Raw genomic sequence first — 27,473 nt, forward strand, 5'->3', positions numbered from 1 at the left:
AGATGAGAAAGCAGATACTCTCAGAAAGATTTGGTAACAACAAAGTCAGACAACTAATAAATGCCTGAGCCAGACTTGAAATACCAAAATCTTTGTTCTTCCCATAATACCATTTTATCTCATGATTGTACACATTCCCTCTAGAAAAGCTCCCATTTGGTCTTTCAGTCATAACCTATTTTTTCTTCCTCTTGGCACTGCACTCACATTTCACTGGCTAGGCTCCAGGTCTGTGAAGAGGAAATTGAAAATAGAGAATGTTAGAATAAACATTGTAGCAACAAGAAGTTTCTTGCCAGTAGCCGAAGATTAAGAGAGAAGAACTATAAAAACCAGACTAAATATACTAATTCTAGTAAAAATTAGAATCTACATCTCTATAACCTCTGAGGGCATTGTTATAATGCTGTATTGTATAAAATTGATAGTCATAGGTATGTCTTGGCCTCAGTAAAGGAAGTTTAAATTATATTCAAGTTTTTAAAAGAAAGCTAACAAATATGCAACCAGCTTAAAAAATTCCTAAATTGAAGATGTTTTCAGTTGTTTGTAATTGAAAAAAGAAAAAGCAAAAATGAAACATTTCAAATGACTAACTAGCAACAAGAAAATAGGTAAATTATATTAAAACTCTATAATGGAATACTTAGATTAGTGAAAATAAAGTACAGTTTTATATATATACATGAATGAACATTAGAAAACAGCAAGAAATGAAATTTGCATAAATTATGTATAAAATATAATTCCATTTACCTGCAGTCTTGAAGTATTCAAAACTAAATAATATAGCATTAGGCTTATACATGTATGTAGCAAAAAAAGAAAGCCAGTGCAATGATAAGCACAAAATTCAGAATAGTGACAGTCTCAGGGCAGGGAAAGATGAGGGAGATACAGTTGGGTAGGGAAATATATATAGGATTTAAGAGTATTAGTAATGTTCTATTTCTTAGGCTGGGTATTGGATACTCCAGTAATCATTTTATTACCAATAGTATTATTTATAGTATATATGTATATATATAAATTACAATTGTATGTAGGGAATATTTAATAATAAAATTTTACTTTTTAAGAAGGTTTTGTTTTAGTTATCTAGAAAATTTTGGTTTATGAGAAATATTTCCAAAGGTATCAGATATGTGATTCATTATTATTATTATTACAAAAGAAATATAAAAATAACCAGATGGCTATATCAGGGAGCTCATTTAAAAAACAAAATTTATTGGTTTACTTACCTACAGACCCTCCTTTATATTAGACTGTTGTGTACTAATGTACACAACATTATAGGTGGTTTCTATAGGGGGAAATTTTTGAAATAGAAGTCAAATCCCATAAATTATGATATGTTCTGTGAAAATCTGCTTTCTATAACTTATGGTGCTTTGGGTGAATAAGGAAAAAAATTCCAGTAACAAAACAATCCCTTAAATTGTAGAGAAAAGGTCACCCAATACAAAGAATTTACATGTTATGATATTTAATGTTGAGCCCTGAGGGTGTTTTAGAAATCTGAGTGGCCATTTTGGTCCCTAGTAGTGACTGAGCATATTACAATACTGTCCTATAAAATATTTTACTTCTTTATATTATAGTCAAGTGATTATTTTTATTTAGGTTATATAAGTAGGTAAACTATATTATCTTTGCATTTTACTTTGGAATACTTAAGGAGTATGTTATAAAACATTTGTTATAAAAGGGGTATTAAAACTATTAGGGCTGAGAAAAAAATAATCTGTACCCACTTAGATATATGGACAAATTATTCTGAAAGGTTAAGATCAAGCCAGAAGTCTCCAAGAAAAATTAAATTATGTGAATATCTAGGAAGCTTTATGTATTTCTCCATTGTGTTTGAATTTTAATTGCATTTTAACTCATAATTAATAATCTAATGCTGATTGACATCCATGATTAAAAAGATAGATCTATTAATTTTCATTTCCTGCTTATGCATAAAAGAATTCATCTTTCTGGTTAAAACACTAAAAAGCACATATGTATTTTGAGAGATTTTCACATATTTTTCACTGAGAAATATTTTCTCATACAAAATAATTTTAATTTCATCTCTAATTTTGGAAGGGAATAAATATTGAATACTGCTTTGTTTTTATTTGTTTTTAACAGGTGGTTTGGGAAAAGAGTACACTCCTATGCCTTGTATGAGGGTCTCTATACGCAAAATGCTTTACTTTCCCTGGAAACTAATCTCCTTAAAAGCTAATACCCAAAAAAAAAAAAAAAAAAAGCTAATACCCAAATCAAACAATGTACCCTTTTCAGCTGAATAAAAATAGGTCAGGAAGGGATTAAAAGTCTGGCACTGCACTAACGTGAAGCAATGAAAGTTTCACTCTTTAAGCTCTCCCTTGTTATGTGAGAATTTATAAATTACCAGTTAATTCAGACCCCTTCCTTCTGCCTACTCTAGCTTGCCTCTGAGTGTGTAAGCCTTTATTGTTCATATATGTATGAAACACTGTTTTCTTAGAAATGTTCTCATTGCTGTTAGAAATTTTTCAATATCAATCAACATGGAGTCCACTTCATCTGTGTATTTAATCGGTGGAGAAACTTAGGTTGATTCTGCATGATATTCATTTCTTCAGTTTCTTCTTCCTTTGCTTCTCCTTTCCTTTTAAGTACCTGGTGACCAGCACTATGCCCTGAATAGTCTTAGATTTCTCAAGAGACTTAAGTTTGCTGAAGTGTTTGATTCAATAGGCATACTTGAAAATCTACTAGGTATAAGGGAATATGAAATCAGTATCAAGTTGGATAAGATTAAAGTTTGAAGTCTTACTGAGAAGTCCTTAAAATAAGATTGCAATAACTGCAGCACACGTGTAAATTCCATCAGCTGATGCAAACAGCTATATGACTTTGGGGATAGTATCCAAACTTTTTGAACCTCCTTTATTTACATGGAACTGGAAGTTAAAATGTATACCTTTTTTTTTTTTATTTTTGAATTGAAAGATAATTGCTTTACAGAATTGTGTTGGTTCCTGCCGAACATCAATATGAATCAGCCATTGGGTATACATATGTCCCCAATACCTTTTATATAAGTAGTTTTCAGTACAGGAGATAATGTATACAAAGTACTTATCATGGCTCTGTACTGTCAGAGGATTCCAGTAGGTGGTTTATTTCTTGTGTGTACATGTGTGCCCTACTCAGTCGCTTAGTCGTGTCCAACTCTGTGACCCCATGGACTGTGGCCCGCCAGGCTTCTCTGTCCACAGGATTTTTTCAGGCAAGAATACTGGAGTGGGTTGCTGTTTCCTCCTCCAGGGGATCTTCCCAATCCAGGGATCTAGCCTGCATCTCTTATGTCTCCTTCATGGCAGGCATATTCTTTACCCACTGAGCCATCTGGGAAGCCGGCTATTTAACTTAGGGTCCACTTAATTCTAGTTTCATAAGTGACTTTAAGATCAGGCAGTGAATTATCATCAGCTGCATCTTGAAGAAACTATAGAGACAGAGATTGGTTTTAGTAACAGCGTGAGAGGTGTGGTTGGATTAAATTACCTTTAGTTGTCTTTCCAAATCTGAGATTCTGTGATTCTTTTTGACCTTGTGTCAGATTTGTCCTGAATTGCCGAGGCCTGGAGCAGCTGTCGTCTTCACATTTTTAAAGAGAATGAATTTTACACACTTGCCCTGCATTGTAATACATGTGTGCATGCATGCTTAGTTGTGTCTGATTCTTTGCAACTCCATGGGAGTTGGCCCACCAGGCTTCTCTGTCCATGGGATTCTCTAGGCAAGAATACTGGAGTGGGTTGCCATTTCCTCCTCCAGGGGATCTTCCCAACCCAGGGATTAACACCCCCATCTCTAGCATCTCCTGCCTTGGCAAGTGGATTCTTTACCACTGCACCACTTAGGAGATTTTTTTCTAAAACGTCAAATAATGTCACAAAATCCATCTAACTCAAAATAAAACCCAAAGTTCTTGCATAGATTATACAGTCCTGCATACTCTGGCCCCTGGCTATTTCGTTGACCTGCTGTCCATCTCCTATTTACTAACTCTATTTGTTATCCCCTTTGCCTGGAAAACTTCCCCAAACAATCCATATGCCTGACTCAGTCACTTCATTCAAATCTCACATGTCACCTTATCAGAGAGTGCCTTTCAGATCATCCATCCTGTCTAAAATAAGTCTCCTCTCCTTTCCTCTTTGACCCCTTTCTCTGTTTATGTTTCTTTTTAGCCCTGATACAGTATATGTTTATTTGTTTTGTGTGTATCATCTGTCTACCATCACTCAAGTACGTCTTCTGTGGCAGCCGAACTGCTATAATCCCAACCCTGAGAGCAGTGCTTCAGTTGAGTTCAGTTCAGTCTCTCAGTCATGTCCGACTCTTGCGACCCCAAGGACTGCAGCACGCCAGGCTTCCCCTCCATCACCAACTCCCAGAGCCTACTCAAACTCATGTCCATTGAGTCGGTGATGCCATCCAACCATCTCATCCTCTGTCATCCCCTTCTACTCCCACCTTCAATCTTTCCCAGCATCAGAGTCTTTTCAAATGAGTCAGTGCTTAGCACCCTATAAATATTGTCAGTTGGCTGTTGAAATGGCTCTCTTTCTTGTCTGTTAGTGATAGAAAGGAAAATGTGTCATTTTTTTTTCCTACTTCTAGTGACAGTTTTAGTTTTATAACTGCTCTTTTCCTCTTGAAATGTTTTCAGTGTTTCAAAATATACTTTAGCAAAGAAATTATTTTTTGTGAGTTGTATAAATTAATGGATTATTTTTAGTATTGCTGCTTTTTATTCCTAATCCCAGTATGTTTTTTCTCAAAGTTTGGATATGATTCCTTAAAAGGCAACTAAAATTTTCAAATGTTAACAATGTGTTGTTTCTTTTATTATAAATGGAAGTACAAAGTCTTTTGCTAAATCATCCATATATGACTTCTAAAGCCCATCAGTACAAGTGTTTATTTTAATGTCCTATTCTTTAGGAGGTCTACCTATTTTTCACTAGCTTATGAAGAGAGGAGTTCTCACTTCTTTTATTAACTTGAAAGTAAAAACTAATTACAGGCTTGTAAGATTTGAGTAAGCTAAAGGAAATTGATGGAAATTTTGACTACCTTCTCCAGATGTTTTTTGTTCTGTATGTTTGGTGTCTCTGGGTATCATATATGTGTGTTCTAAATAATGGGTGGAAATATATGAGTTCAAACCTGACTTTAACAGTTCTTGAAAGTGACCAAGATATGTCTCCCGGTTTTAAAAAGTGAGGAAATTTGCTTGCCTGTTTTGTGGGTATGGAAATGCAAAGGTGTTACCCATAAGTGCCCTATGCTACCATGTCTGTACCACAAACGTCAGATGATAAATTTTGGGGCTATTCATTAGGGAAGATGGGAGAAGGAAATGGCAACCCACTCCAGTATTCTTGCCTAGAGAATCCCATGAACAGGGGAGCCTGGTGGGCTGCCGTCTATGGGGTCACACAGTCTGACACGACTGAAGCGACTTAGCAGCAGCAGCAGCTAGAGATATGGTATATCAAACTACTGGAGGAAGGAGAGAAAAGAAACATCTTTGTAATAAGAGAAGTCTACCCATTCTGAGTTACTTCAAATTTACTTCCAAGTCCTTCTGTTCTGAATTTCTGAAAATTCTTTTTAATAATTATGTGAATCCAGGAAGCGTTCCTTTAACGAGTAAATGTCAAGCATGCTGTGATTATTTTGGTTCTTTGGTTGGTTGGTTGGTTGGTTGGTTGGTTTTGTGTATGCACATTTGTACATACCCACACACTGTAGTTTTTAATTCACTATTGACCATGACTTTTGTACTTAAAAGTCTAAGCAATGTAGACCTAGAAGTATTCCGTTCAGTTCAGTTCAGTTGCTCAGTTGTGTCCGACTCTGCAACCCCATGGACTGTAGGGGTTGTAGTAAACCCTAGAGTTTACTCAAACTCATGCCCATCGAGTTGGTGATGCCATCCAGCCATCTCATCCTCTGTCAGCCTCTTCTCCTCCTGCCCCCAATCCCTCCCAGCATCAGGGTCTTTTCCAATGAGTCAACTCTTCGCATGAGATGGCTGAAGTATTGGAGTTTCAGCTTCAGCATCAGTCCTTCCAGTGAGCACCCAGGACTGATTTCTTTTAGGATGGACTGGTTGGATCTCCTTGCAGTCCAAGGGACTCTCAAGAGTCTTCTCCAACACCACAGTTCAAAAGCATCAGTTCTTCAGTGCTCAGCTTTTTTATAGTCCCACTCTCACATCCATACATGACCACTGGAAAAACCATAGCCTTGACTAGACAAACCTTTGTTGACAAAGTAATGTCTCTGCTTTTTAATACGCTGTCTAGGTTGGTCATAACTTTCCTTCCAAGGAGTAAGCGTCTTTTAATTTCATGGTTGCAGTCATCATCTGCAGTGATTTTGGAGCCCAAAAAAATAAAGTCTGACACTGTTTCCACTGTTTCCCCATCTATTTCCCATGAAGTGATGGGACCAGATGCCATGATCTTAGTTTTCTGAATGTTGAGCTTTAAGCCAACTTTTTCACTCTCCTCTTTCACTTTCATCAACAGTCTCTTTAGCCATAAGGTGTCATCTGCATATCTGAGGTTATTGGTATTTCTCCCGTAAATCTTGATTCCAGCTTGTGCTTCCTCCAGCCAAGCGTTTCTCATGATGTACTCTGCATATAAGTTAAATAAGCAGGGTGACAATATACAGCCTTGACATACTCCTTTTTCTATTTGGAACTAGTCTGTTGTTCCATGTCCAGTTCTAACTGTTGCTTCCTGACCTGCATACAGATTTCTCAAGAGGCAGGTCAGGTAGTTTGGTATTCCCATCTCTTTAAGAATTTTCCACAGTTTATTGTGATCCACACAGTCAAAGGCTTTGGCATAGTCCATAAAGCAGAAATAGATGTTTTTCTGGAACTCTCTTGCTTTTACGATGATCCAGGAAATGTTGGCAATTTGATCTCTGGTTCCTCTGCCTTTCCTAAAACCAGCTTGAACATCTAGAAGTTGATGATACTATTGTCATAGTATCCAGCACCATTTCTTGTATAGGTTATTGTTATTCAGTCACTCAGTCATGTCTGACTCTTTGCAACCCCATGGACTGCTGCGTGCCAGGCTTCCCTGTCCTACACCATCTCCTGGAAATTGCTCAAACTCATGTCCATTCAGTCAGTGATGCCATCCAGCCATCTTGTCCTCTGTTGTCCCCTTCTCCTTCTGCCTTCAATCTTTCCCAGCATCAGGGTCTTTGTCAGTGAATCAGCTCTTTGCATTAGGTGGCCAAAGTGTTGGAGCTTCAGCCTCAGCATCAGTCCCTCCAATGATTATTCAGGATTGATTTCCTTTAGGATTGACTGGTTTGATCTCTTTGCAGTCCAAGGGACTCTCAAGTCTTTTCCAACTCCACAGTTCATGTTTAGGCAGATGCCTTAATAAATACTGTTCAATTATGATAATCCTCACAAGCCCAATGTTAGGATGTCATTCAGATGATCTGTAGCTGCATAAATGTACCAGCAAGCTCAGTGAATTGAAACAACACTTATCTCTTTTATTCACAAATCCTCAACTCAGAAGGTCATCTCAGTTGGTGCTAGCGGTGATGAGTCCGCCTGCAAACGGAGGAGATGCAGATTTGATCCCTGGGTCAGGAAGATCTCCTGGAGTAGGAAATGGCACCCCACTCCAGTAGTCTTGTTTGGAAAATTCTATGAGCAGAGGAGTCTGGTGGGCTACGGTTTATGTGGCCACAAAGAGTCGGACACAATTGAGCAAGTGAACACCTACACGCACAGCTCAGGTAGGACGTGGTAGGAGAAGCTGTTTGTTCATACATCGTCAGCTGGGGAGAGCTGGCTTCCTAAAGTGTGGTTCTGTGTTCCGAGAGCAAGTGTCTCAAAAGATAGGATGTGGAAGCAGCCAGAAATGTGCACAGTGTTTCTTCTCGGTTATACCAGTCAAATCTGCATGGAGCTCAATTCAAGGGAACAGACATAGATGCCACCTCTTGATAGAAATACTGTCTATTAATGTAGTATTAATATTATAAAAGAATTTGGGACCATGCCACCTTAGATACACACCATTTTCATTTTTTTAATCAAAATGAAATATTTGAAAAAAACCAAACAAGAAAACCTATGGGTCGTATCATAGTAGAAGTTAGAATACTATGCACAAGAGAAGCTATTTTTGAAAAATAGGAAAGTTTACCTTCAGGAAAGTTAACACTCACTGTTCAGGTTACTAGTGTATCATTTAACCTAAATACAGTGAAACACATTGAATGAAAAGTCACATTGAGGATTACTTGAATGAAAGTATTAAAAGCCCTTACTGTTGTTAATTCAATCCCCTGGAAAAGTAATAAATACCTGTATTCTAGAGTTAACTTTTGTTGTTCTAAAGCATTTCAATTTGGTCTTGTGGGCAACTTGGAAATATTGTGAATTTTTTTTTTTAAGCTAAATTCCAGGGCAAGGAAATGTTTATTTTGTGTGGTGTAAATAACATTTGAATGAAATGAAAATATATGTGTTCAATTAACTGTGGTATTCTGAAGTCAAAAGTTTTATTCATCTTAGAGAAGAAAATAGCAGCAATAAGAATTTTTTAAAAAAATGTCCACTATTCAATGTATGTAAGCTCTTTTATAAACAAAACTGAAGTTTTGATTTGGCAAATGATGTGGCTATACTTTCTTCGATTTTCATCCCTCAATTCTGCATCTTGCTTGAATACTTTTAGTAGTTATTTTTTTTAAAAGATGCTCTGGAATTAGATATAGAAGGGTGAAAGTGCATGCTATATTTGTCAGCATCTATAGTACTATAACATGAAAGATCATCCCAATCTGTTTTCTTTTTTTTTTTCTCCTGGATAATCCGATTTTGCAACAGATTGATTGCTCAGCCTCCCAATGTCACTTTTTTATAAAAGTTAAAAGGTTGCTACAGTACAAGGTGAGGAAACAGTCTTTTTCTGGAAAGGGTGACAACCAAAGGCCAGCTCACTAAACAGAGTGACTTATGACGAGACCTCCAGATAACACCTTAGTGATGTATTCCGCAACATTGACATTCAGAACTTAAATTGATCCTTTTTACTGGTAAGCCTGCTTTTGGGAAATTTTATTTAGAGGAAAACTGAAATAAAATACATTTTATGACTGATTCTGAAGAATTAACCTTTTTTCCCTAAGATATGATTGTTGGAGGCTTCCCTCATTTCTGTACTAGAAAATACCTTGTTTCCTTGAACACGTAAGAAAAGGAACCAGTCCTGAGATTCTGAAATCACAAACTCATCTGTGTAAGAAACGGAACCCTATTGGAAAGAAGACTGAACCTAAAGTTAGAAATCCCTGGTTAAAAACCCACCTTCTCTGCCTATCAGCTGTGTGTCTTTAAGCAAGTGCTAAGTCTGGGCAATCTCTTCAGTGCTGTGTCCTCATTTGTGAAAAAAGGAACAGGTTATCCACCTGACAACCTGACAGTCTTGAAGTTAGATGCTATATCAAATATGCAAGTGCTTAATCAACTGCAAAGCATCATATAAACAGAAACTGTTATCAATCATTTAGAAGCTTTAATGAAAGAAGTATGAATTTTTTAAGTTAGGGCTGTTAAAATGTCATAAAATTATTGTACAATGTGGTTAATAATATTCATTTCCTAAGGCCAAGTGTAATGGTTTTTGTACTATTTTAAATAAGGTGTAAGTTCATTAAGGACAGAAATCAAGGGATAGGCATCTTTGTGTCCCTCACATTGTCTAGAACAAGTCTGTGTAGGTCAGTTTAGTTGGTTGATTTGATGGTTAAATGATTGATTAAGAAAGATACTTTATGAGGTCAATATTCCTCAATTTAGAGAAGAATAAATCTGTTTCATTTAGCATTTTGAATTTCTAACTAATAATTATTGCTCTAATAATATCTATAACAAAACTATCAGAGTGAAAATGCCATCACACTGATACACTGTTGTTGATTTCATAGACTGCACTGTGAGATGTGTGAATGGGCTGGAGGTGGGAGACAGAGGGCAAAGGTAATAGATGATTAGTATCTATTGGTACAAGAATATTGTCACTCTGAGGTAAGTATGGTCAAGAGGATTAGTGAAACCTGCAACTGGCTTTAAAAACTGCAAATTCAGACAATTATAAATTTTCAGTATTTCCAACAAGTCATTTCCAAAATTTAAGCAAGTTTGCCCTAACCTAAAGTATAAACTTTATGTTGCTGCTTAGTTTCATGCATTTTCTCAGGCATTTCTTTAGGAATTGTATTCACGCTTTTCTAGTTTTTGGTATAGCTTTAAATGACAGCTTTCTTATTTCCTCTTAAAAGTTTTCAGAAACTTTTCCATCCCCACCTGAAACACTGTTTCATAGTTGACTCCATTTTCCTATTTCAGTACAGTATACTTTCAAATATGATTGAATTTGTTTTCATACTTAGTACCTTCAAAAGTTAACTGCCTTAAAATGCTATTTAAGTCATGATTATAGAGAAAATTCATTCATTAAACTTTTATTGAGCATGTGTTATGTGCCTGTCAGTCTCCTAATCGTCTTTCCATTTAATTGGGCCCAAATGTATGTAATTCCAGAAAAAATCATCTGTATCTATTTCATGTAAACAGAAGCAATTTCAGCTAACAGTCCTTTTTGGGGTAGTTGGTATAATGAATAATGCCTTGGTAATCATTTAATTTTTTTTTCATTTATTTTTATTGGTTGGAGGCTAATTACTTTACAATATTGTAGTGGTTTTTGTCATACATTGACATGAATCAGCCATGGAGTTACATGTATTCCCCATCACGACCCCCCTCCCACCTCCCTCTCTACCCGATCCCTCTGGGTCTTCCCAGTGCACCAGGCCCGAGCACTTGTCTCATGCATCCATCCTGGGCTGGTGATCTGTTTCACCCTAGATAATATACATGTTTCGATGCTGTTCTCTCGAAACATCCCACCCTCACTTTCTCCCACAGAGTCCAAAAGTCTGTTCTGTACATCTGTGTCTCTTTTTCTGTTTTGCATATAGGGTTATCGTTACCATCTTTCTAAATTCTATATATATGTGTTAGTATACTGTAATGGTCTTTATCTTTCTGGCTTACTTCACTCTGTATAATGGGCTCCAGTTTCATCATCTCATTAGAACAGATTCAAATGAATTCTTTTTTTCTTTTTTTCAAATGAATTCTTTTTAATGGCTGAGTAACATTCCGTGGTGTATATGTACCACAGTTTCCTTATCCATTCGTCTGCTGATGGGCATCTAGGTTGCTTCCATGTCCTGGTTATTATAAACAGTGCTGCGATGAACATTGGGGTGCACGTGTCTCTTTCAGATCTGGTTTCCTCACTGTGTATGCCCAGAAGTGGGATTGCTGGGTCATATGGCAGTTCTATTTCCAGTTTTTTAGGAAATCTCCACACTGTTCTCCATAGCGGCTGTACTAGTTTGCATTCCCACCAACAGTGTAAGAGGGTTCCCTTTTCTCCACACCCTCTCCAGCATTTATTGCTTGTAGACTTTTGGATAGCAGCCATCCTGACTGGCGTGTAATGGTACCTCATTGTGGTTTTGATTTGCATTTCTCTGATAATGAGTGATGTTGAGCATCTTTTCATGTGTTTGTTAGCCATCTGTATGTCTTCTTTGGAGAAATGTCTGTTTAGTTCTTTGGCCCATTTTTTGATTGGGTCATTTATTTTTCTGGAATTGAGCTGCAGGAGTTGCTTGTATATTTTTGAGATTAATCCTTTGTCTGTTGCTTCATTTGCTATTATTTTCTCCCAATCTGAGGGCTGTCTTTTCACCTTACTTATAGTTTCCTTTGTAGTGCAAAAGCTTTTAAGTTTCATTAGGTCCCATTTGTTTAGTTTTGCTTTTATTTCCAATATTCTGGGAGGTGGGTCATAGAGGATCTTGCTGTGATTTATGTCGGAGAGTGTTTTGCCTATGTTCTCCTCTAGGAGTTTTATAGTTTCTGGTCTTACATTTAGATCTTTAATCCATTTTGAGTTTATTTTTGTGTATGGTGTTAGCAAGTGTTCTAGTTTCATTCTTTTACAAGTGGTTGACCAGTTTTCCCAGCACCACTTGTTAAAGAGGTTGTCTTTTTTCCATTGTATATCCTTGCCTCCTTTGTCAAAGATAAGGTGTCCATAGGTACGTGATTTATCTCTGGGCTTTCTATTCTGTTCCATTGATCTATATTTCTGTCTTTGTGCCAGTACCATACTGTCTTGATGACTGTGGCTTTGTAGTAGAGTCTGAAGTCAGGCAGGTTGATTCCTCCAGTTCCATTCTTCTTTCTCAAGATTACTTTGGCTATTCGAGGTTTTTTGTATTTCCATACAAATTGTGAAATTATTTGTTCTAGTTCTGTGAAAAATACCGTTGGTAGCTTGATAGGGATTGCATTGAATCTATAGATTGCTTTGGGTAGAATAGCCATTTTGACAATATTGATTCTTCCAATCCATGAACACGGTATATTTCTCCATCTGTTTGTGTCCTCTTTGATTTCTCTCATCAGTGTTTTATAGTTTTCTATGTATAGGTCCTTTGTTTCTTTAGGTAGATATACTCCTAAGTATTTTATTCTTTTTGTTGCAATGGTGAATGGTATTGTTTCCTTAATTTCTCTTTCTGTTTTCTCATTGTTAGTGTATAGGAATGCAAGGGATTTCTGTGTGTTAATTTTATATCCTGCAACTTTACTATATTTGTTGATTAGCTCTAGTAATTTTCTGGAAGAGTCTTTAGGGTTTTCTATGTAGAGGATCATGTCATCTGCGAACAGCGAGAGTTTCACTTCTTCTTTTCCTATCTGGATTCCTTTTACTTCTTTTTCTGCTCTGACTGCTGTGGCCAAAACTTCCAAAACTATGTTGAATAGTAGTGGTGAGAGTGGGCACCCTTGTCTTGTTCCTGATTTCAGGGGAAATGCTTTCAATTTTCACCATTGAGGGTGATGCTTGCTGTGGGTTTGTCATATATAGCTTTTATTATGTTGAGGTATGTTCCTTCTATTCCTGCTTTCTGGAGAGTTTTAATCATAAATGAGTGTTGAATTTTGTCAAAGGCTTTCTCTGCATCTATTGAGATAATCATATGGTTTTTATCTTTCAATTTGTTAATGTGGTGTATTACATTGATTGATTTGCGGATACTAAAGAATCCTTGCATTCCTGGGATAAAGCCCACTTGGTCATGGTGTATGATTTTTTTAATATGTTGTTGGATTCTGTTTGCTAGAATTTTGTTAAGGATTTTTGCATCTATGTTCATCAGTGATATTGGCCTGTAGTTTTCTTTTTTTGTGGCATCTTTGTCGGTAATCATTTTAAAATAAGAAAACTTTTTCAGTAGTTAATAATAACAGCCTTTACAGCATAAAAAACAGTCTTTATGGTATAAAAGCCTTTTGTATAGTGACAAGGAGTTTAAAAAAGTAACTTTTTTGTTTTTGTCTTAAAAAAAAAAACCAACTTATTACAATAGGAATTCATGTCAGTGTAGCCAGGAGTGAGGAATAGGTTTCAAGCAAAGAGAACAAAATTTATAAAGCAGCCGACTCACCAGCGATGATAAATTCAAGGGACTATAGCCATTGTTCAGAGAGGCTGGAACATAGAAGGTATAGTATGAAAGTAGCAGAAAGGAAGGTTGGCAAATTAACAGGGTCCAGATCGTTAAAGGCCTTGCTTTCTTTCCAAGAAGTTAGGAGTTTTTTCATAAGGCAGAGGGGAGCCTTTAAAAGTATTTTAAGTAAGTACAGGTATTTCCACGGGTAGTTTTGGAAGGGACTTTTTGGTGATATACTCCAGAAAATCACCCTCAGTGATGAGCGGTGGCACAGAGAGAACCTGGTGCACACAGCATCTCAGGGACTGCCATGGGGAGAGAAGCCTGGGAACGAGAGTGAGGAGAAGAATCCAATAAGGATCCAAAGGCATTCTTGGTCTAGAACAGCAGAGCTCGAAATGATTCAGTGAGTTCAATTTATTTAATTTCATTTTCTTAATTAAATCATTTGATGACATTAGTATCCATTGAGGTTGAATGCTCCACATAAATTTATGAATAATTCTATCTGATTTGTGGATATACTCTATCCAGAATTTAAAATGTTGCAGGATAGCAGTATAAAAGAACATCTTAATATGGAATAATGTAAAAATAACAAAGCTGTCTATTCAAAGAGAACTTGTCTCTAAGGAGCTCTAAGCATACCAGTTAAGTATATATTAAGACTGTTTCTCTGCAGCACAAAGAGACAAGATAAGAAGCAGTGCCCTTTCCCATCTCGCCCTGCCAAATTCTCAGGTCTGTCCCATGCTCTACCACTTTCCCGTGGATCCTCATATTCAAGCACAAGTGAGCTAATCGCAGTTTCTCCCCTGAGTATACCATATCACACTTTAAAAAAAAATAAGAATTTCATTTTATTATTTTTTTGGTTGTGCTAGGTCTTCGTTGCTTTGCACACTTTCTCTAGTTGTGCAAGTCAGAGCGACACTTCATTGCTGTGTGTGAACTTCTCATTGCCGTGGCTTCCCTTGTTGCGGAGCACAGGCTCTAGGGCACACGGGCTCAGTCCTTGTGGCCCACGGGCATAGTTGCTCAGTGGCGTGTGGGATCTTCCTGGACCAGGGATCGAACTGTGTCACCTGCAACGGCAGTCAGATTCTTTATCACTGAAGCACCAGGGAAGTCCCTGCCGTATCATTTTTAGCATGCTTTCCCTCCCCATTCTACCTGGGAAGTTTCTGTTCCTCCTCAGAGACTCAGGTGAAGTACCCCAGATCTCAGTAAAATCCTCAGTGATGTCTCACACAGTTCGTTCTTTACCGGCAGTGCACATACTTTGCACATTATGAATACTTATACCTGCACATCGTCTTCTTAGGTCCCCTCTTAACTCCTGAAGCACAGGGACCATGTCTTACTTTGCGCTGTGTCCTCAGCCTGGAGACAGCTGCGGGGCGTATACTTGGGGCCTGGTGACTGTCCCAGGCATGAAAACCACAGCTACCCAGAAGGTGGAATTTGGGCATCGCTGGCTGTTACCCTGTGAAGCATGATGTTTGTCTTAATGTTGTTAGGCTTCTTGAAAGCATGAAAATTTGTGGTTTTTACATTCCTTCTCACCCACCAAAGGCCCTATCGGTATCACCCTATGTATTCAGTTGCGTCGTACCATCTCTGCAACCTCTCTATTACAGGTGTCTCTGTTGGGGAAATTTACTCTTGCCCTCTTGATTTGATAACTTTCCAAACAAAAATGTATTTTAAAAATCCCTGCATGATTAGTTTTAGCCATCTCCTTTATATACTCTATGTACTCCTAAAGTACTTTTCCTTTTTGCCTTTAATCATATTTAATGATTAAAAAAAAAATTTCGCAGAATGAGGGTGGTGTGCTGCATCTCAAAGAAATACTTAGAAAACAAAACAAATGAATCTTTTTAAGTCTAAAATGTATCCAAGCAGCCATCCATTTTCCTTTTACCAGTAATTTATAACATTCAAGGTACTTTGTTGCTTCAGACTAAGAAAGAATAAATTAAGAGCTGCCTATGTTGGTGTATGGCAGAAACCAGCACAATATTGTAAAGCAAATATCTTGCAATAAAAAATTTATTTAAAAAAAGCTGCCTGATCTTGAGCACTATCTACTGCCACTAGACTGAGCAGATGTCCTGGCTGCACCCGTGCCTATTTTCCATCCATGGCTTTTTTTTTTTTTCATCCTGCTTTATTTGATGCTTTGAACTGACCAAAAATACCAGTGTCCTAATATGGTGCTTCCTTAGTTAAAAATTGGCTCCTTTACCCTTGTAATTTCTTTTTGCATAATGCAAACGATGAAGTTGTCTAAATAATCAGGTTCCTTCTAACTTGAATTAGACAACAGACTCTACTGCAGAAGAATTTACATTGCAGGGTAAATAGGATCATTTATATTAAAACACTTGATTCTTGAGTTTTGTTTTTTCATGATGACACCTAAAGAACCATCATTTTTAGTCAAGTTGAAAAATACTTTTATACATGTAAATGGTGTCAGGCACAAGAATATTGGATTTAAATACAAAGTATGATTTGGTTTTTAAATGAATACCATATCTCAAAATACCTCTTTCTTGTTTTTTTATTTAGTTTCTTTATTAGAGTTATTATAGCCCTTAAAACGCCAAATTTACTAATGTATTGTCATCTGACAAAACATAATCAAAATACCACTTTCTTACCTGGTTTAACATATTTAAGATCCTATTCATGTTTCCAGGAGCTTCATAATATTTATAAAACTAGAATGGGGAGGAGGGATGCTTTATTAGAGGCTGTTTGTCCATAAAGCACCTAGGCCTCATGGTACTGTATTTTTAGTTCAACCTGTGAATGTTATGGGCAACTTAATAGTCTGTGTATTTAAACAGAACCCTGAAAGGTATCTTTTTGCCTTCATTTAGGCACAGATTCTTCATATGCAGAGAGGCAGGTTTAGCAAGTAAAACAGATCTTCATCAACATTTGCTTTTGAAGCAGACCTGAGAAAGTTAGGCCATTCTAAATATCTGGTAGAAGTACAGTACAGAACTTACTGTTAGATATTCCACTAATAAGTTTTATTTTCTTATCTCCTTATTCTTAACAAAAGATGATTCCTTTTTACTTTCTCTTTTGAAAATCCTTTGGCTACGAATTGTTAAGAAATCCACAAACATACCAAAGACTCGAATGGCAGTGCTAGTTTGCTGCTTGATGGCTCCATTTAATAGCAGCATTTGTGACTCTCACTCTCCCAAGGGCCTCAAAAGTACTTTTCCTTTTTGCCTTCTGATTCCTGCCCCTTCTCCCTCTTCCTTGTTCTTATTTTTCTTCCTCCAAATAAAAACTACACTGCCATAATAAAAATAGATAATTAGGTGGATTTATGACTGGATGCATAGAGGGAAGGATAGATAGAAGTGTGGTGAACCAACTCTAGTAGGCTGCTAATGGTAGAATCTAGGTAGAGGGTGCAGAGTCATTCACTGAATGTTGATTCTTTCAACTTTGCCTTGTGTTTAAAAACTGTCATAATAAAACCTCTTAGGAGTGGCCGTCCACAAAGCCACAGGGGCTTTCACTAATGGCTTAAATAGTTTGCTATTATATTATCAGATAAAAATGAAAATAAGTACATGAAATGGTCTTCACAAATGAAGTCACCAAACTATTGATTTCAATGTTTTTCATATTTGAAATTCACATTCAGTTCAGTTCAGTCGCTCAGTCGTGTCCGACTCTTTGCAACCCCATGAATCGCAGCACGCCAGGCCTCCCTGTGCATCACCAACTCCCGGAGCTTACTCAAACTCATGTCCATCGAGTCGGTGATGCCATCCAGCCATCTCATCCTCTGTCGTCCCTTTCTCCTCCTGCCTCCAATCCCTCCCGGCATCAGGGTCTTTTCCAATGAGTCAACTCTCCGCATGAGGTGGCCAAAGTATTGGAGTTTCAGCTTCAGCATCAGTCCTTCCAATGAACATTAGGCCATGCTAAATAATTAAGAACGCACACAATGAGTCAATTGTATGATAATGACCACGTTTTTACAATAGGAAATTGGCTAAATAAATTGGGTATAGGTAGTTAATAAAATTTTCACAGCCATTAAAACTTACAGTATAGAAACAAATTCATAGACATAGAAAGATTTATATTATAACATATGCTATGCTGTCCAGGAAATTATGAACTTACGGGTATAGTTGGAAGTGCATATATTAAAAATAGAAAAGTACTTAGAAAAATGACTTTTTCTCTCATATAGATCTTTTAAAATTCATATTTCCTGTTTTTTCATACAAGTTTCCCAATGTTTTAATTTTAGTAATGGAAGAAAGAAGGAAAATACAAAATGAAAAAGCATGCTATTTTTCTGTGAAAATGGAGTGGGGAAACTTGTTATCTGTAAATGATTTTTGATCACGCCCAAGAGATTATCTGCATTTTTCCTTTTATCTATATCACTGAACTTCGCTGTGACTCAAACGGTAAAGAATCTGCCTGCAGGAGACCAGAATTCGATCCCTGGGTTGGGAAGATCCTCTGGAGAAGGGAATGGCAATCCACTCTGGTATTCTTGCCTGGAGAATTCCATGGACAGAGAAGCCTAGCAGGCTACAGTGTGTGGGGTCGCAAAGAGTTGGACATGACTGGGCAACTAACACACACATGTCACTGAAAGCTACCCTTATATTTTTTTAATTTTGCTCTGATGAACAGTGCATTTGAAATATGTTAAAACAAATACTTTTATTCATTCTTCTGAAGATATTTTAATGGACTTGACTAGTGGCTTTTGAAAGGAAAGTTAAGATGTTTTCGTACTGCTAGGCCCAAGGCGTTTTGTGCTTGGAAATGCCCTATCTTCTGTCTCTAATTACATTAAATTTCTGTGTCTGACTCATGAGGAAAGGAAGCTTCAAAGCAGAAATAAGAAAATCTAATTTATTTATAAATGCAATAACAATTGATATATTTTAGACAATGTGACACCTGTGTTCCAAGTGTCTTAACCAGAAGAATTAAGAGTTCACAGATGTGCCAGTTAGAGAATAAAAATGTTTTTATTATTATAGGTCTCTTTTCTCCAAAGAGATTTAAGCAATGTGCTGAAATTAGATAATCTTTATACTATGTCACTGAGAGGGATAGAGGGAAGAGACTATTACTGTTAATTTTTATTCTTCCAGTAACATTTGCTAAACACTTTGTTTATGACAAGTTAATTTTAGACTTATTGTTTCCTCTCTTTAAAGACATTTTTTCATAGATTTTTCTGTCAGTGACAATTAAAAGAATAGTTGTGTTAGTCATTCAGTCATGTCCGACCCATTGGGACCCCATGGACTGCAGCCCAACCAGGCTCCTCTGTCCATGGAATTCTCCAGGCAAGAATACTGGAGTGGGTTGCCATTTCCTCCTCCAAAAGAAAGGTTTGGTAAGAATAAAAGTAAAATTAAGCAAAAAGAGGTTTCACCTCTGAGTTCCAGTTCTCTAATCCTCTCGTAGTGGGTCACGTGGAACGGTATTCACTTGCATCTGTAGCGCTCTTCCTGTATGCTACTAATCTAGTGCACCGGTGCTTTCCCAGTCCCTGCAATACATAATGTGTCACTGTCTTCATCTCTTTCCAGGTAAAATGTCCAGTGATCGAGCTTTGAGGAAGCAGCAACAGTTGAACAACCTTGTTTATATGGTGACAAATCAGGCCAAACCTGGTGACAGAATTGTGGATTTCTGTAGTGGTGGGGTATTGTATCTCTTCTTTATTCTCTTTAGCTTTTCCAAGATGAAGTGACTTTACTATCTTACACTCAAGGACACTTTTTTATATGACAAGAATGTTGTCTCACAACCTCTTTAACAAGTGGTGCTGGGAAAACTGGTCAACCACTTGTAAAAGAATGAAACTAGAACACTTGCTAACACCATACACAAAAATAAACTCAAAATGGATTAAAGATCTAAATGTAAGACCAGAAACTATAAAACTCCTAGAGGAGAACATAGGCAACACACTCTCCGACATAAATCACAGCAGGATCCTCTATGACCCACCTCCCAGAATATTGGAAATAAAAGCAAAAATAAACAAATGGGACCTAATGAAACTTAAAAGCTTTTGCACAACAAAGGAAACTATAAGTAAGGTGAAAAGACAGCCCTCAGATTGGGAGAAAATAATAGCAAATGAAGAAACAGACAAAGGATTAATCTCAAAAATATACAAGCAACTCCTGCAGCTCAATTCCAGAAAAATAAATGACCCAATCAAAAAATGGGCCAAAGAACTAAACAGACATTTCTCCAAAGAAGACATACAGATGGCTAACAAACACATGAAAAGATGCTTAACATCACTCATTATTAGAGAAATGCAAATCAAAACCACAATGAGGTACCATTACACGCCAGTCAGGATGGCTGCTATCCAAAAGTCTACAAGCAATAAATGCTGGAGAGGGTGTGGAGAAAAGGGAACCCTCTTACACTGTTGGTGGGAATGCAAACTAGTACAGCCACTATGGAAAACAGTGTGGAGATTTCTTAAAAAGTTGGAAATAGAACTGCCATATGACCCAGCAATCCCACTTCTGGGCATACACAGTGAGGAAACCAGATCTGAAAGAGACACGTGCACCCCAATGTTCATCGCAGCACTGTTTATAATAACCAGGACATGGAAGCAACCTAGATGCCCATCAGCAGACGAATGGATAAGGAAGCTGTGGTACATATACACCATGGAATATTACTCAGCCGTTAAAAAGAATTCATTTGAATCAGTTCTAATGAGATGGATGAAACTGGAGCCCATTATACAGAGCGAAGTAAGCCAGAAAGATAAAGAACATTACAGCATACTAACACATATATATGGAATTTAGAAAGATGGTAATGATAACCCTATATGCAAAACAGAAAAAGAGACACAGAAATACAGAACAGACTTTTGAACTCTGTGGGAGAAGGTGAGGGTGGGATGTTTCGAAAGAACAGCATGTATATTATCTATGGTGAAACAGATCACCAGCCCAGGATGGATGCATGAGACAAGTGCTTGGGCCTGGTGCACTGGGAAGACCCAGAGGAATCGGGTGGAGAGGGAGGTGGGAGGGGGGATCGGGATGGAGAATGCATGTAACTCTATGGCTGATTCATATCAATGTATGACAAAACCCACTGAAATGTTGTGAAGTAATTAGCCTCCAACTAATAAAAAAAAAAAAAAGAATGTTGTCTCAGAATAAACAGAAGCCTGAGAGACCAAAGTTAACTTGTTCCTTTTCTTGCCTTTTTCAGGGCCATGTTGGGATTGTCCTAGCTCACATGATGCCATCATGCCAGGTAAAGTCTGAATGACAGATGATAAGAAACTGCACAATTCAATTAGCTGAGTCTGGCTTATCCCTCTTGGAGCTGATAGTCATTCACTGAGGTCAGATATGAGGCACAGACATTTTATTTTTCGTTGAACTACACTTCTAAGATTCAGAATCTTAGGGGAAAAGAGTAGGGCCACAATACAGTTTTTATTTTTTATAAAAGATAATTATTTCACTGTTAATTAATGATGAAACCAGTTTAATTGTCAACATAATTTTGTACTTGAAATACTAGCTTCTGAAACTTGTTGAGCATATTCTTTGGTGCCTTGGTTTTTAGTCATTGTATCAGAATTGTAAAACTGTTTTTTAAAGAAAAAGATGAACCCCAGATCTACCACTCTGATCCATCAAATGCATTTCCCCCCATGGTCTCATTAAGCCATTGTTCAGAAGGATGCTTGTTGCTGCAAATTCTAAGACTGCAAATACAATTTGAACCACCTGCTTTCACTCAATCTTATGTCATAAATGTTCTTTCCTATTGCAAGTAGTTTTAAATATCATCACTGAAATGTGACTTGGTAATATGTTTTTGAGTAAATGTACTGTAATTTATACAATCACCATCACCATTTGTTAGAAGTTTGTGCCGTTTTTAGTCTTCTGTCATAGTAAATCATTTCCTTCCAACTTTTAGCATAAAAGCTAGAACTTGATGTCGTTTTTTCAAATTACAATTCTTTGCTTGTGAGCTTGCTGGAAATTACAAAATAATTAAAGTGATTATTCTCAGAAGAAAAAAATGTGGAAGAACTCATAGACTGGCCAGAATGAGAGAGAGTGGAAGGTATTATTCTTTATCTTTCTTAGTAAATAAATGAGGAATATGAAGAGAAACAGGCAGGCATCTGTTTCATCACGAAGGAAAACAACAGTTTCATGGTTGGAGTAAGAGGAAGAGAGCTCATAGAGGAGAATCCTGGAGATGCAGAATCGGGGACTGGTATCTTTTTTTCCCTTCCTAAAAGGTCTGGAAACTTAGAGATGTTGAAATTGGAGAAGGAAAATCTTGGCTAGAATAAAGGCTGGAAAAACCTTTGACACCAAATATCCTCTGACAAGCTTTTTATACAAAAAGATCCAGAATTTTTCCATAAAGACAAACATAAGGACAAGATAAGGACCAAACTAAGAATGAGAATGATGAAAATGACTTAAGTCTGCCCACTTTTCTTCATCCAAATCAATGATGTCTCCTCCCTTCCTTGGCCTGGATTACTATTAGAAATTTGTAACTTGTTGCCATGCCTTTTGCTGTGGCCCCACCAATCCATACTACACATTGCCCGCAACTGGTCGTCCTTGCATCACGAGCGATCTGGCTGCTGCTACCTCTGCAGTCTGATTTCTGCCCCCCACACCCTGTCTCCCCACTCCCAGCTCTGGCATCACTCACCATACCCCACTGTACCAGTCTTCTCGGTTCTGCAAACCCACTGTATCTCTCTCACCTTGGGCCTTTCTGTCTCCACCAGAAACACTCCTTCATTGCTCCAGCTAATTTCTATTCATTTTGCAGGCCTCAATTAATATGTTACTCTTTAATATTAAATGACTAAAACCTCTCCTAGTCATCAAGTTTACGTGCTTTGATAACACATTATATGTCTTTCATTAAACACTTAGCACTCACTGTGCTATAATCCCCTTTCTCACTTATACCATCATATCTATGAGCTCCACGCATTCGAGGACCTTGTTCACTTTTGTCCTGTGTTATCTGGCATATGTCCTATTAGCACAGGATAGTGAAAATGAAGTGAAAGTGAAAACCACTCAGTCGTGTCTGACTCTTTGCGACCCCATGGACAGTATAGCCTGCCAGACTCCTCTGTCCCTGAAATTCTCCAGGCCAGAGTACTGGAGTGGGTAGCTGTTCCCTTCTCCAAGGGATCTTTCCAACCCAGGGATCCAACCCAGGTCTCCTACATTGCAGGCTGTTTCTTTACTGTCTGAGCCACCACGGAAGCACAATGATAAAGATCAATGTAATATGATCAACATTATTAAAGCTAGTAAATACAGTAATAAAACTTTGCTTTAATGTCTAAATTAGGTTACTGAATATACTATTGTTTCCTGTGTGAAATCTAGGTCATACTAATAGAAAACAAGGAATTATCATTAATTCGTGCTAAGAAGAGAAGTGATGAACTAGGTTTAAGCAACATTTGGTTCATTCAAGCAAATATGGAGTATTTCACAGGGATGTTTAATATTGGGGTAAGTAATCAAGCAATTTCAGTTTCTTTAACTAAATAAGAGAAATGAAATATCCTAGAGTAAATAAAGGAGATACATTTATTTTCTTTGCTAACCAGGAAATTTATAACTTTTGTTTTCTACTATCTATAAAGTATACCTTATTAATGAATATTACTTCATTCACAGCATTTTATTATTACATGGTAAAGATAATATTTGTTCCTCTACCAGACAAGAACTTTATATTCTTCACTGCAAAATCCCCAGTGCCTGAAAAAATGTTTGACACATGGCAAGTACTTTAAAAATAGTTACAAATTGAATGAATTCTAATGAAGATGACTTCCCTTGGTTGATTCTACATTTTTAGAAGGTTGTGAAAGAAAAGAAAAACAGAAAATATAGTAGAAATAGTTTGTTTATATGTGTAACTAATTCACTTTGCTGAACACCTGAAACTAACACAACATTTAAATCAACAATACTCCAATAAAAAAAAAAATAAGCTGCAAATACTTGAGTTACTTTCAGATGACTCATTCTTTAGCAAGGATTTGATATCTTCATGTATTCTGAGCTTCTAGTATAAAATGTATTGGTGATGTTTTTGAAACCTTGAAATCAAATTGTTATTGTTTGATACCACTAGAAGACCAAAGATAATGTGATTCTGCCAGTTCATTTAAATCCAGGGTGTACACTCTGGTGGAATTTGAGTTTCAATAAGATGTTAGCATTGCTGCTGTCCTTGTATCTGTTTTGAATATTTTCCCTTATTTTTATAGTACTAAATGCTTGATATAGAAAACTACATAATAATATAAGGAAGAATCACCAGTATTTTTGCTAGTGAGAGATAATACTGTCAAAACCCTTTGGTCTTTGTGTATTTATACACACAAACAAATGCATATTTACATATACCTTGAGATCCTGCTTTCCCTGAAATTGTCAGGTAAAGCAATACTAAATACTTTCCCTACTCATTAATCATGTTCCTTTTCTGTTGTTATTATAATTGTTATTTATTATATATGTCTAATGATGTATCAATTAAGACTTTTGATTCCTTTGCCTAATCACTTTACAGGAAGGTTGTGCTAATTTGCATTCTCGACTGTATATGGTCACATAGCATATACAATGCGCTTGCCTAGTTGAAATTCTTGTCCAATCTTAGAAGTCCAGAACTTTCATAGTACTTATGATTTTTGTTCAGCCAGTGAAATTCATTTCTTAAATATCAACTCCTGTAAAATTGTGAGACTTATTGTTATACAGCCTGAAAAGAATGCAATGTGTTTCCTTTGTGGACATGATATAGATTGGTTATCTCAAGCAAAGCTAATGGAAAGAGAAGTAAACTTTTAAGAAACCTATTAGGAAGGATATTCAGGAAAATATAGACATCTGATACAGCAAGTTCAAATAAATATATTATTATGTACCACTTAAATTTTACATAAATGTTGAGGTAGAGGATAAAGCTTCTCCCTAAAACAGACCATTAAACCAATGCCCATGTTACCAGGAAGAGTGTATAAGGTAGCATTTACTCACCTCTCAAATCACAAAATTCCCAGCCGATCAACCATGTATCTCTTTACCCTTCAATGGCTTGTAGGTGATAAATCATTCTGTCACGTTCTTATACCTTTCAAGGTCATGTAATTCACTAACACCAACTAGCAAAGTATATGTCTTTTGGGAAGTGACATTTTTCTCTATATCTCATAATAATATACCCATAATGGGTTTTTTTTTCTTTCATAATTACCTTTGTCAAGATATATGGAAAATGAATTAAAATTACTTGGAGGATTAAACCAAAATTAGATTTAAGAATATAATTTGCCTAGGAGGATAATTGAAGTATTGTCAGTAGATAAATCAAATCGAATGCATCAGTGGCTCTTTTATATGAAATAGACTCTAGTGAAAACACTGTTGCTAGAAAGGAAATCAGAATAACCGGGTATCGGGAATGTAGTAAAGCTCTGTTAATTCAGTTTTGTGGTATTTCAAATAAGGGTTTGCTGCTGCTGCTGCTAAGTCGCTTCAGTTGTGTCCAACTCTGCGCGACCCCATAGACGGCAGCCCACCAGGCTCCTCTGTCCCTGGGATTCTCCAGGCAAGAACACTGGAGTGGATTGCCATTTCCTTCTCCAATGCATGCATGCATGCCAAGTCACTTCAGTCGTGTCCGACTCTGTGCGACCCTATGGACGGCAGCCCACCAGGCTCCTCTGTCCACAGGATTGTCTAGGCAAGAATGCTGGAGTGGGTTGCCATTTCCTTCTCCAAAATAAGGGTTTAGTTAGTGTTTATCTTTGCTTAGTAAATGCCTTTTCTTTTGCTATTTTTCTCTGAACATAAAAATCAATGCTGAAAACAAGATTTTAAAGGGAGATTTTTAAAGTCCTCAAACCAACTATCTTTAGAAACTTCAAACAAATTAATTATATGTAAGAATTGAAATACCTATTATTTGTCTTATCTCCATTAATATAATGACCTGTATCAGGCAAAAATGAATAGATTTACTAACTTTTTAAAACTGGTGTGACTTGACATGATGGAAGAAAACAAATCTAAATATTTTTAGGTCTTTCAACAAGGTCTTCCATCACCCCAAGGGCTATGCTTCCCCCTTGTAACCAGAATCAGGGCGGTAACACCACATATTCCAAAGAGCATTTATAATTTCTGATTTCCTTTATGTTTATTTGAGAAATATATTTCCTTAGAAATACAAATATCTAATAAGCTTATTAGAAACATTCAAAGTCTCTAGTAACCAAATGCATTTCAACTTGAACAACAATAATATTCTGTTCTTGTTCTTAATATTTGCAAGGATTTTAAAAATATTACTCATTGACTGTAAGACTTCTATGAGGAGCCCAAATCATTTAGAAGCTTTGAAATTTTCATTTACATGATATTTGTAATGATTTGTTAATGACATGAAATGTTAGTTATAATGGTAAACAGAGAAAATTTTATTAACATAATTGTTCTGTGCATGCATGCTTACTCAGTCATGCCCAACTCTTTGCAGCCCTGTGGACTATAGCCCACCAGGCTTCTCTGTTCATGAATTTTCCAGGCAAGAATACTGGAGTGGGTTGCCATTTCCTACTCTGGGGAAACATATTGGTTAAGAGAATGCATTTTAAGATTGAATTTAACTTGTGCTAAAGTCTCAGTTTGACCACTTACTAGTTGTATTGCCTTGGGCAACTTATTTAAACTCACCCTCAGTCCTTAGTTTTTTAATTTATGAAATGAGAATAAAATATCTGGCTCATGGGATGTTGATATAATGTCTATGAAGCACTTAGCAGGTTGCCTCGCATTTAGGAAGTACTCAAAAAATTGGGCTTTTACTCTGTGCAATGTGATCTCAACCATGTGAAAACTGCATTAAAAAGGATGGGAGGAAAGCATGTGAATATTTATTTTTTTAAGGCCTCTATCTCTATATAATATGTAATAATATTTTTTATTCAGTATTTTTAAAATATTCCACATTTAACATTATCATTTTTATATTCATAATAATGTAAACAGTAAAATTAGAAGAAATAAATATATATGCTTAATGTTTTATAGATGGATACCTAGCTTATATAGCCAAGAAAGAACAATAGAGCCTAAGCAGCACTGTAAGATTTCTAAGAATTCTGAACCTATCAGATACATATATAATTGACTCAGTCGTGTCTGAATCTTTGCAACCCCATGGACTGTGGCCCGCCAGGCTCCTCTGTCCATGAAATTCTCCAGGCAAGAATACTGGACTGGTTAGCCGTTCTCCTCTCGATATGTATATGTAATTTGTTTTAAAGCAATTGTTTATTATAGAAACACCTTTCGATTGCCTTATTCTGATTTTGATTATGATGGCTATTAATGTCCTGAAGAAAATACAAAAGTCTTTTCAAAATTAAGAAACATCTGAGAAGGTTTTTTTCTTCCAGTTTGGATATATGCAGCTGTATGACCCTGAAATGATTATGTGTTAGGACTGAATGTTTCTGCCTCACCTCCACCATCAAAAAATTCATGTGTTGAATTCCTTAACCCCTAATGTGATGGTATTAGGAGGTGGGACATTTGGGAGGTAATTGGGTCATATGAGTGGTGCTCTGCTGAGTGGAATTAATGCCCTTGTAAGAAGGGAAACAAACTTGCGCCCCTTCTTAGCTCTCCACCATATAGAGATACAGTGAGAAGACAGCCATCGTGAAGCAG

The 27,473-nt window shown here is 36.7% G+C and overlaps 1 protein-coding gene across 5 annotated transcripts in view; it reads left to right on the forward strand.

Moving 5' to 3' along the window:
- GSTCD (glutathione S-transferase C-terminal domain containing) overlaps window positions 1–27,473 on the forward strand; it is a 127,925-nt gene that overhangs the window by 77,409 nt on the left and 23,043 nt on the right. For all 5 annotated transcript variants that reach the window (XM_043438304.1, XM_043438308.1, XM_043438306.1 and 2 more), the window contains exons 6-8: window positions 19,257–19,372; window positions 20,926–20,970; window positions 23,106–23,234. In XM_043438304.1, coding sequence (XP_043294239.1) covers window positions 19,257–19,372; window positions 20,926–20,970; window positions 23,106–23,234 — 290 coding nt within the window. The remainder of the gene's footprint in view (window positions 1–19,256; window positions 19,373–20,925; window positions 20,971–23,105; window positions 23,235–27,473) is intronic.

This window comes from Cervus canadensis, chromosome 19 (assembly GCF_019320065.1).
Source record: "Cervus canadensis isolate Bull #8, Minnesota chromosome 19, ASM1932006v1, whole genome shotgun sequence".
NCBI lineage: Eukaryota > Metazoa > Chordata > Mammalia > Artiodactyla > Cervidae > Cervus > Cervus canadensis.